General features: G+C 47.6%; 1 protein-coding gene across 2 annotated transcripts in view; it reads right to left on the minus strand.

Moving 5' to 3' along the window:
- Positions 1–10,609, minus strand: part of thbs3a (thrombospondin 3a) — a 50,278-nt gene extending 39,669 nt beyond the window's left edge. The window contains exons 1-5 of one of the 2 annotated variants that reach the window (XM_078204413.1): positions 10,435–10,609; positions 6,333–6,539; positions 5,871–6,127; positions 3,636–3,738; positions 2,508–2,531 (exon numbers count right to left, since the gene is read on the minus strand). In XM_078204413.1, coding sequence (XP_078060539.1) covers positions 2,508–2,531; positions 3,636–3,738; positions 5,871–6,127; positions 6,333–6,539; positions 10,435–10,513 — 670 coding nt within the window. In that variant the 5' untranslated portion in view covers positions 10,514–10,609. Of the gene's footprint in view, positions 1–2,507; positions 2,532–3,635; positions 3,739–5,870; positions 6,128–6,332; positions 6,543–10,434 lie in introns of both variants that reach the window. The other variant, XM_078204412.1, reaches the window with a different exon arrangement.
- Positions 10,610–10,890: the final 281 nt, after the last annotated feature.

Genomic DNA, 10,890 nt, shown 5'->3' on the forward strand with positions numbered 1-10,890 from the left:
GTTGGATTGAATGCAAAGAGGAGCTAGAGGAGGTGGGTACTCAGTGACAAAGGAAACCTAGCAAACTGTTTTTGTAGTTATAATGGGCGATTTTAATTATCAAATACAGGCTGGGATTGTTGGAAACTAAAAAGGCAAAGAGAAGCAAGAATTCCTCGAGTGATGTTCATGAAAATTTTCTCCAGCAGTATGTTTCCAGTCCAACTAAAGAGGAGGTTCCTGGGGATGAAGTGGGCCAAATGGTCCAATATTTGAGAGAGAATATTTAACAGAGCTACCATTGTTTCAGAAGCTTTAGTCTGGTCATGGAAAGGACAAAGAGCAATCTAGAGTTAGAATAACTAACTGGGTCAAAGCCGACTTCAATGGGATAAGAATGGAATGCATGACCCAGGAGTGTGGTGGAGACAGGTATAATCGAGGATTCGGAAGGGAATTAAATGGTTAACTGAAAATAATGAATATGCAGGATTACAGGTGAAGTCGAGGCCGTGGCAATGGGTGAATTGCTCATTTGGAGAACAGGTGCAGACACAATGGGCCAAATGGCCTCTTCTTGTGCTGTAACAACTCTGTGGTTTCTAGATGGTTCTGAGCTGTACTGATTCAGGCAAGTGACAAATCTTCCATCACACTGCTGACTTGAGCCTTGATGGTGGTAGCAAGGTTGTTGAGGGGTCAGGAGGTGAACCACTCATTGTAGAACGCCCAGCCTTCATCCTGCTCCAACAGCTATGTTGTTGATGAACACAGTCCTATTTCTGGTTAATCTGGTGGTAATTCTGTTGGAAGGTCGGTGGTAGGGGGGGTAGCTGGGGTTGGTAATGGTCATTGACAAGCATTCACGTGACAGAAATGTTACCAGCTACTTGTCAGCCCAAGTCTGAATGTTGTTCTGGGTGCAGTGCAGACTGGCACAAGCCTACCTCATTGTGAGAGGTGTAGTGAACAGAGCTGAACACTGTAAACAGCCCTCCTCCTCACTTTACAGAGGGCAAGTGTTTGATGAAACTGCTACAGATGGTTGGACTTGGACACCTCACACTGCAGGAGTTCCTGCAGCAACATCCTGCTGCTTGAAGGACTGGCCTCCAACAACCACGACCATCTTCTTTTTTGTTTAGTCATTGGAGGATTTCCCAATGAAATGAAAACCAGTGCAACAACTACCACCTTAATCTACCGAAGTTAAGGCAAAACACCAGTAAGAAAAAATCATAATGCACCCAACGATCACACATGCAGTTGTCACTGGACAGTGATCAGGAGCAGGAACCCTGGCTGATTTCCTCTCTCTCTCTAACCCAGGGGTCACTGGACAGTGATCAGGAGCAGGAACTTTGGCTGATTTCCCCTCTCTCTCTCTCTCTCTAACCCAGGGATCACTGGACAGTGATCAGGAGCAGGAACCCTGGCTGATTTCCCCTCTCTCTCTAACCCAGGGGTCACTGGACAGTGATCAGGAGCAGGAACCCTGGCTGATTTCCCCTCTCTCTAACCCAGGGGTCACTGGACAGTGATCAGGAGCAGGAACTTTGGCTGATTTCCCCTCTCTCTCTCTCTCTCTCTAACCCAGGGATCACTGGACAGTGATCAGGAGCAGGAACCCTGGCTGATTTCCTCTCTCTCTAACCCAGGGGTCACTGGACAGGGATCAGGAGCAGGAACCCTGGCTGATTTCCTCTCTCTCTCTCTAACCCAGGGATCACTGGACAGTGATCAGGAGCAGGAACCCTGGCTGATTTCCTCTCTCTCTAACCCAGGGATCACTGGACAGTGATCAGGAGCAGGAATCCTGGCTAATTTCCTCTCTCTCTCTCTCTAACCCAGGGGTCACTGGATAGTGATCAGGAGCAGGAACCCTGGCTGATTTCCTCTCTCTCTAACCCAGGGGTCACTGGACAGTGATCAGGAGCAGGAACCCTGGCTGATTTCCCCTCTCTCTCTGACCCAGGGATCACTGGACAGTGATCAGGAGCAGGAACCCTGGCTGATTTCCCCTCTCTCTCTAACCCAGGGGTCACTGGACAGTGATCAGGAGCAGGAATCCTGGCTAATTTCCTCTCTCTCTCTCTCTAACCCAGGGGTCACTGGACAGTGATCAGGAGCAGGAACCCTGGCTGATTTCCCCTCTCTCTCTAACCCAGGGATCACTGAGCAATGATCAAGAACCCTAGATTTGTTTCTCTTCCCCAATGCAAGGATACTGAAGTCACTTGAAGTCCTCCTGCTGTTATCCTCAGTGAAACTTTATGGACTTTAACCTGGTGTTGTGAGACTTCTTACTGCGCCTCAGTGAAAGTCCGAGATGGACACACCTTCTCCTGCTCTGTCAGACTCAGCACCAAATCAGAATTCACATTTATAGGAAACACAAACATAAATTTGAAAATAAATTCTGGGTTAACAATTTTAGTAAAAATTAACCAAGCGCCCGATATAATCCAAGGAGCCAGCAACAGTGTAATTCAGCAACACAGCAAGCAGGCATTAGAAAAATAACTTACCCAGAACAGAATTTGCACCATTCACTGCAAAGAAGACAAAACAAATCATTAAAGAGATATCAATGAGCTCAAGTTAAGCATTTGGAATGAAGATCATCTGAGCTGGACACTACACAGGGGACTCAGGGCACTGGAGGTAAACATTGGACACAGACAGTGAACACTGAACACCAGACACTGAACCCTGGACTTCTGAGACAACACTGGACATGGGAATTGATCATTGGAGTCTAACACGGACACAAGCATTGGAATCTGAACTCAGGACACAGACACGGAGCACAGTAGGTGGACACTGGAGACAGTCATGGCACACTGGACACTCAGGGCACAGGAACTGGACACCAGAGATAAGCATTAGACACAGGACAGAGGACAGTGGCACAGCGGGTTAGCACTGCTACCTCTCAGCTCCAGGGACCCGGGTTCAATTCCGGCCTTGGGTCACTGTCTGTGTGGAGTTTGCACATTCTCCCCGTGTCTGCGTGGGTTTCCTCCGGGTGCTCCGGTTTCCTCCCACAGTCCAAAGATGTGCGGGTTAGGTTGATTGGCTAGGTTAAAAATTGCCCCTTAGAATCCTGAGATGCGTAGGTTAGAGGGATTAGCGGGTAAAATATGTGGGGGTAGGGCCTGGGTGGGATTGTGGTCGGTGCAGACTTGATGGGCCAAATGGCCTCCTTCTGCACTGTAGGGTTTCTATGTTTCCACACAGACAGTGACCCGAGCCGGGAATTGAACCCGGAACCCTGGAGCTGTGAAGCAGCAGTGCTAACCACTGTGCTTCCGTGCCGTGTGCAGGTTAGGTGGATTAGCCATGGTAATTAGCCATGTGGGGGAGAGGCCCTTGGTAAGATGCTCTTTCGGAGAGTCGGTGCAGACTCGATGGGCCAAATGGCCTCTTCTGCACTGTGGGAATTCTATGATTCTAAGAAACGGAGTCAGCAATTGGCCATTCACCTTTGGAGAGAAAGGGAGATTTGGGAAATTCTTAAGGGAGGTTAAATGAGAGATAAACACCCAACAGAGGTTATGTCTCCTTGGAATGTCACAAGCTCTTGCAGCAATCCCCTGCCCATTTTTGCAGTCATTAAGAGTAGCTTGTTGTGAGTCGGTTTATTCAGATCATACCTGTGTTCCTTAGAGCATCATCACCCTGAAATGGACACTCCTGCAATGCACCAACTCGGGTCACTGTCCCTCCAAGGAACAACTTCAACTCCTCCAATGAGCCCTGCGTACAGCATGAGGTTTGATCATTTTATTTTCATGGAATGAATAAAATAAACCTTTAAATCAACCCCCACAAAATAATCATGCAAACTGCTAAATCATGGACAACAGAGTAGGTTCCTGAAAGTAAGAGTAATGGATAATGGGTTGTAAGATCCTGAGGAGAGATACAAAAGAATGGTCTAGTTTGGACCAGGGAGCGGCGCGGGCTTGGAGGGCTGAAGGGCCTGTTCCTGTGCTGTATTCTTTGTTCTTTGAGATAAGAATGTTTCTATCACTCAGAAGATAATTCATCCTGTGCACGGCTAGGTGGAAAGTGAGTTGTCAGTAGGTGGCTGTGGGTTCACAGATGGCTAATGAGATCCATGTTAGCCTTGCAGGCTCTCCCACAATGAGGATGTTGGTTGTGTGCTGGTGGATTATTGCCTCAAACAGCTGCCCTCCCTCTCTCTGTCTCCCTTGCCATTCTTGCTCACTTGTTGCACTGCTTGATTAGAAGGTTTTGACATCATATTGTGACGACGAATCGCTATTTTGGTCACAATTGGGTATCCATTTTCCCATGTGTTGGTGTTAATAGATCAGACCTTTATGGATTGTCTTGGAAATGTTTCACTTGGCTCATATGTGAACATGGCGTGGCTCTGGGTAGAGCACCTGTCCAGGCAGTCTAGAGATGGGCATTTTGATGACATGTCCTGTCCATCTCAGCTAACGTCCTCTATACTTGGCATAGCAGTGTCTTGAAGGACACTCACAAATGTTCTTTAGCCCTCCCATTTCCTCACAATCCAATCATTTTTTTCCCAAGATGGCACTGGAGCAAGGTGACGTCTTGCAAGCTGTGCCCAGCATACCTTCTAATTCTATCTTTTACTCTCGGTCTAGGCTTCTAAAACTTCATTCTCTTTTAAACTCTCTAACAATGCTTTACTTTTCTCTACACCCTAGCTATGACTGTAACACTACATTCTGCACTATCTCGTTTCCTTCTCTATGAATGGTATGCTTTGTCTGTATAGCGTGCAAGAAACAATACTTTTCACTGTATGTTAATACATGTGACAATAATAAATCAATTGAAAGTAAGCACTGAATTAGGGATCTTCAAATAGAATTTCTGCAGTCTTGTGCATAACCTGTTAAATTCCATGTTATATTTTTCTGTGGAATAACCGTCCATCCTATGTATATCAAAGTCTGCTGAAGAAGGGGCTTGGGGCTCCAAAAGCTTGTGTGGGGCTTTTGCTACCAAATAAACCTGTTGGACTTTAACCTGGTCTTGTTAAACTTCTTACTGTATCAAAGTCTGAGCATGACTCTATGCATTTTGCATTTAGCAGATCAGCTTTTTGATAAATTTAGTCCATAAATTTTAAGAGTTTATCCAAACCTTCCTCAGTGTCCAACTGATGACGTTCTAGCTCCGAAAATACTTTGCACCCAATTCTGTGAAAGTGCCATTGGGTGCTCTGGTTTACTCCCACACTCCAAAGAGGCGCAGATTAGGTGGATTGGCCATGGTAAATGCGTGGGGTTACGGGAATAGGATGGGGGGGGGGTGGTCTTTTAGAGAGTCGGTGCAGACTCGATGGGCCGGATGACCTCTTTCTGCACTAAAGGGAAATCTATCATTCTGTGGTTAAACCAGTGAGGCCACGTTGCGTGGTGAGTTTCTCAGGGTTCACACCGGTTATCCAACTGCTAAGCAGGTAAAGGCACCTTTGATATCCAATCACCTCTCCCTTGTGTTCAATTGTTCCACTAATTTAACTCCATCATTTGTTCATCCAACTCCCTTCACCCCTACCAGCCAGCTTCCACCTACCATCTCCTCACTCTCCCTCTGAGTTTTTTTTTATTCATTCACTCATGGGACATGGGCGTCGCTGGCTGGCCAGCATTTATTGCCCATCCCTTGAGAAGGTGGTGGTGAGCTGCCTTCTTGAATTGTTGCAGTCCATGTGCTGTGGGTTGACAGTTGCAATAGCGTCAGTGCGTTTGACAATGTGTTTGTCCTCAGGGATGGGAAATGTCAAATTGGATCCCAATAGGATGCTGCAAGGGTGAAGATCCAGACGCTGACTCAATAATGTTGAACCTAATCAAGTTTGTCCCATGGCCTGAGCTCACCTGCATCCGTGCATATGCCCTGTGACCAGTTCGTACATTGACTGTCTCCGCGTGCCCTGGGGGGATGGTGGCCATGGCTGGGAGCCCCACACTGGAATCCATCAGTCTGCAGTCAATGTACAGCTCTACGGTGATCAGGTCGCGTTGAAACCCACTGACCCTCAGGATGATGGAGTGAGGCTTCCCGTCCGACAGGTTTGCATTCTGTAAGTTCACGGACTGGGTTTTCCCATCTTCTCTCAGGTAGCGGACAAGGACTGTGTAAAAGTGACAAACAACAACTTAATCAGCTACTCTTTCTCCTTTCCCTATCCCTCCCTTTCATCCTCCTCAGCATCCCATCCCCTCCCATATCCTTCCTCCCCTCCCATCCCCCTCCTCATCCTCTCCCCGCTCCCTAATGTGACGCTAACCCCTTTACACTGATAACTTCCAGCAGCTTCCATGGTGTCCATTGCCTACCTCTGTTGACCTTTCCCATCACAGTAACCTCCAGGTATCTCATGTTGTCTTGTTTTGCGTAGAAACCCAGCAGAATGCCACCCTGTCTGGGTGGCAGCTTGAACACTGACACGACAAAGAGCTCATTCACCGTCTGAATCTCTGTGGCCAGTTTCTCCACGATCATAGCCTCTTGTTTCACATTCTGCACCGATCCAAAATCAATCACTGCTAGGACAGAAAAAGAAGGAACAGTCAGAAACAGAAAGACAACCACCCTACTGCAAATTGGAAATCAGAACAGAAAATTATGGCAATGCACAGGATCAATGGCAATTAAAGGACAGCTACTGATTGAGGAGAAACAAAGATATTGTTTCACATAACTACCCCCCCAATGCCCGACTCCAGACTCTACAGGAGTAAAAACACCCGAGGCTAGTAACCAGGAAATGATGCACAAGAACTAAGTCTAACATTGGTACTCCAACAAACACAGAAAGTGGACATGCACACACCTTGCCTCATTTGCTTATCTCACTATATCGGCTTGATTCGCACCCCATCTGCCCCACCCTCAACATTCACTCTGTCCACCGCCAACTCACAGTGGCAGCAGCGTGTGCCTTCTACAAGATGCACTCCAGCAACTCAGCAAGGCTCCTTCGACAGCATCTTCCAAACCATCTGGAAGGACATGGGCAGCAGGCCCATGGGAACATCACCACCTGCAAGTTCCCTTCCAAGTCACGGATCATCCTGATTTGGAAATATATTGCCGTTCCTTCACTGTCACTGGCTCAAAATCCTGGAAGCCCCTTCTTGACAACACTGTGGGTGTAACTACACCTCACTGACTGCAGCGGTTCAAGGCAGCGGCTCACCACCACCTTCTCAAGGGCAATTAAGGATGGGCAATAAATGCTGGTCTAGCCCACATCCCCGTGAAAGGACTTTAAAAATCAATCCAAAAGGTAGGTGGAGGATATCTAACAGGCCATGATTAAGCCAGGGGTTCAGGTACGGGGTTGCAGAATCTTGGGTCTTTGGATTATGAATTTGGGTCCTCGGAGGTGGTAATTTTACCTATTTGACCTGTTCTGCCATTTAATGAGCTCATGACTGACTGTCCCAAATTCGATAGCACCTTCAAATAGTAAAAATCTCTCAGTTGCAGATTTAAAATTTAATTTTAATTAAAAGTTTAGCATCAATTGCCATTAACCGGATGAATTGCATCCCAGACTGCTGTGGGAGGCAAGGCAGGAAATTACAGGGGCTCTGACGCAAACTTTTAATTCCTCTCTGGCCACGGGGGAAGTCATGATGTGGAGATGCCGGCGTTGGACTGGGGTGGGCACAGTAAGTAGTCTCACAACACCAGGTTAAAGTCCAACAGGTGTATTTGGTAGCACGAGCTTTCGGAATGCTGCTCCTTCATCAGGTGAGTGGGACTTGTGTTCACAAACAGGGCATATATAGACACAAACTCAATTTACAAGATAATGGTTGGAATGCGAGTCTTTACAGGTCATCAAGTCTTAAAGGTACAGACAATGTGAGTGGAGAGAGGGTTAAGCACAGGTTAAAGAGCTGTGTATAGTCTGGGGAAGTGTCAGAGGACGCTGTCAGTGCAGGCTCAATGGGCCGAATGGCCTCCTTCTGCACTTTAGGGATTCTATGACTCTGACTAGAGGACAGCTAATGTGGTTCCACTTTTCAAGATCAAATGTATGGAAGAGGGAGGTTGAGTTGATGTTGATGAGGGAGTATTTAATGAATGGCAGGACACCAGGTAGCTCCGAGGAACAGAGGGATCTTGGGGTAATTATTCACAGATCCCTGAAGAGCAGATGAATAGGAGAGTTAAGAAGGCGTATGGGACACTTGCTTTCATCAGTCGCTTAAGAGCAGAGTATAAGAGCAAGGAAGTTATGTTGGAGTTGTACATAGCATTGGTTAGGCCACAGCTGGAGTAGTGTGTGCAGTTCTGGCCACCTCACTATAGGATGTAATAGCACTTAGATCAGGGTACAGAGGAGATTCACCAGGATGTTGCCTGGGACGGAGCATTTGAGCTATAAGAGAGACTAGATAGGCTTGGAATGTTTTCTTTAGAGCAGAGAAGGCTGAGGGGGGAAATTATTGAGGTGTATAAGATAATGAGGGGTATGGACAGGGAGAGTGGAAAGCAGCTGTTCCCCTTGGTTGAGGAGGCAGAGTTTTAGGGTCCGGGGTAGGAGATTCAGAGGGGATTTGAAAAAAACATTTTCACCTCAGAGGGTGGTGGGAATCTGGAATGCGCTGCCTGGGAAGGTTGTGGAGGCTGGAAACCTTACAACCTTTAAAAAATATTTGGATGAGCACTTGAAATATCTGAACATTCAGGGATATGGGACAAGTGGAAATGGGATTAGCGTGCCTTTTATTGTCAGTGCAGACTCGATGGGCCTTTTTTGCACTGTACGACTCGATACAAGATAATAAAGGGGATTGACAAAGCAGATGTTTAGTTTAGTTTATTTATTATTGTCACAAGTAGGCTTACATTAACACTGCAATGAAGTTACCATAAAATTCCCCTAGTCGCCACACCCCGGCGCCTGTTCGGGTACAGAGGGAGAATTTAGCATGGCCAATGCACCCTAACCCGCACGTCTTTCAGACTGTGGGAGGAAACCGGAGCACCCGAAGGAAACCCACGCAGACACGGGGAGAACGTGCAGACTCCGCACCGACAGTGACCCAAGTCGGGAATCGAACCCGGGTCCCTGGCGCTGTGAGGCAGCAGTGCTAACCACCGTGCCACCCGTAGTGGAGAGGATGTTCCTTCTTGTGGGGCAATCTAGAACGAGAGTCCCAGTTTTAGGGTAGGCAGTGGCAGATTTAAAACAGATGAGGAGAAACTGCTTCTCTCAAAGGCTGGTGAATCTGTGGAATCCGCTTCCCTGGAGTGCAGCGTATGCTGGGACAGAGTAAATTTGAGGAGATAGACAGATTTTTAATTAGCAAGAGGTAAAGGTTCATGAAGAATGGGCAGAAAAGTGGAGTGGAGGCTGAGATGACTTCAGCCATGACAGTATTAAATGGCGGAACAGGCTTGAGGGGCTGAATGGTCTACCTCTGCTCCTTATGTTCATATATGAGTTGCAAACCACTACCACCCTGTGTGTACAATTACGTCCTAATTATGTTCTTGAAAGGTCTGGCTTTGACTTTTTACAATATCCGCCCCCCCCAGATTATCCAGTTGATGGGTGGCACAGTGGGTTAGCTCTGCTGCCTCACAGCGCTAGAGTCCCAGGTTCAATTCCCGGCCTCGGGTCACTGTCTGTTTGGAGTTTGCACATTCTCCTCGTGTCTGTATGGGTTTCCTCCGGGTGCTCCGGTTTCCTCCCACACTCCGAAGGTGTGCGGGTTAGGTGGATTGGCCACGCTAAATTGACCCAAGTGTCAGGGGGATTAGCAGGGTAAATGCGTGGCGTTACGGGAATAGGGTCTGGGTGGGATTGTGGTCGGTACAGACTCGATGGGCCGAATGGCCTCCTTCTGTACTGTAGGGATTCTGTCATGGGAATGGTTTTGCTCCATCTTTTCTACCTGTTTCCTTTCATACATGTGACAATAATAAATCAAACCATAGCAGCACCTTGTGATGCCTTTATGGTAAAGGTGTTTATATAAATACAGACTGCTATCTCGAAAGGTTTGATCAAATTACCCTTAAAAATTGCAGGAATGCAAATTGAGTCCGTGTGATCCTTTATAAATTAACTCTTGGAATCCAAGCATCATTGTAGGTCCCGGTTCTAGGCTGTCCCTGTGAAATGGAAAAGGGAGGGTTTACAAGGACAGCCCCTGGAGACCTCCCTGGTCTTACTGGAAGTTACTCACTCAATTCCTCCATTTCATTTTTATTCCTCTTTCTTTTGCTAACTTTGTTTAACTTATCCTCCCAATCCAGCACTTCCCTCTGCTCAGTCCCAGATGCCTGGAATAGTTTAACTTCACATGAAGTAGTTAGTAACGGACACAATTTCACAAGTCAAGATACTGGGAAATACATTTGCCACCCGCAGGAAACTTTTCCAGAGGTTTTTCCCTACAGTTCACAATTTCTTACCTTGCATTTCCTGGCGCGCTGCCCCGATCCTGCAAAGAGCCAGGAACAGGAGGGTGAGCAGCCCGTGTCCCGGAGCCATGACCGGGAGTTGGGGAGGGAGCAGCACCGGCTTAGACTGTGAGTGCGGCCGCTGTGAGAGTGGAACCGGCGCTGGGTCAGTCTCGGTGTAACCCAGCCCGGGCTCTGTCTGTCAATCAGCCGGCGTCAGCCAGAGCCTCAGCCTCCCTTCACCAGGGACCAGCCCCCCCAGGACAGGGAGCTCCCGGTGTGAACCCGGAGCCCCAGCTCCTGGCGTGAACCCGGAGCCCATTAACTCCCAATCCCAGACAGATATCTCCCGATTTAAACCTCTACCCCTGACTGTTAACTCTCGATTTAAAGCCGGATCCCAGTTAGATAACTCCCAGATCTAAACCCAAATCCCAAACAGCATGATCTCGTTCTAAAACATCTGCC

Source organism: Mustelus asterias, unplaced genomic scaffold (assembly GCF_964213995.1).
Source record: "Mustelus asterias unplaced genomic scaffold, sMusAst1.hap1.1 HAP1_SCAFFOLD_326, whole genome shotgun sequence".
Taxonomy (NCBI): domain Eukaryota; kingdom Metazoa; phylum Chordata; class Chondrichthyes; order Carcharhiniformes; family Triakidae; genus Mustelus; species Mustelus asterias.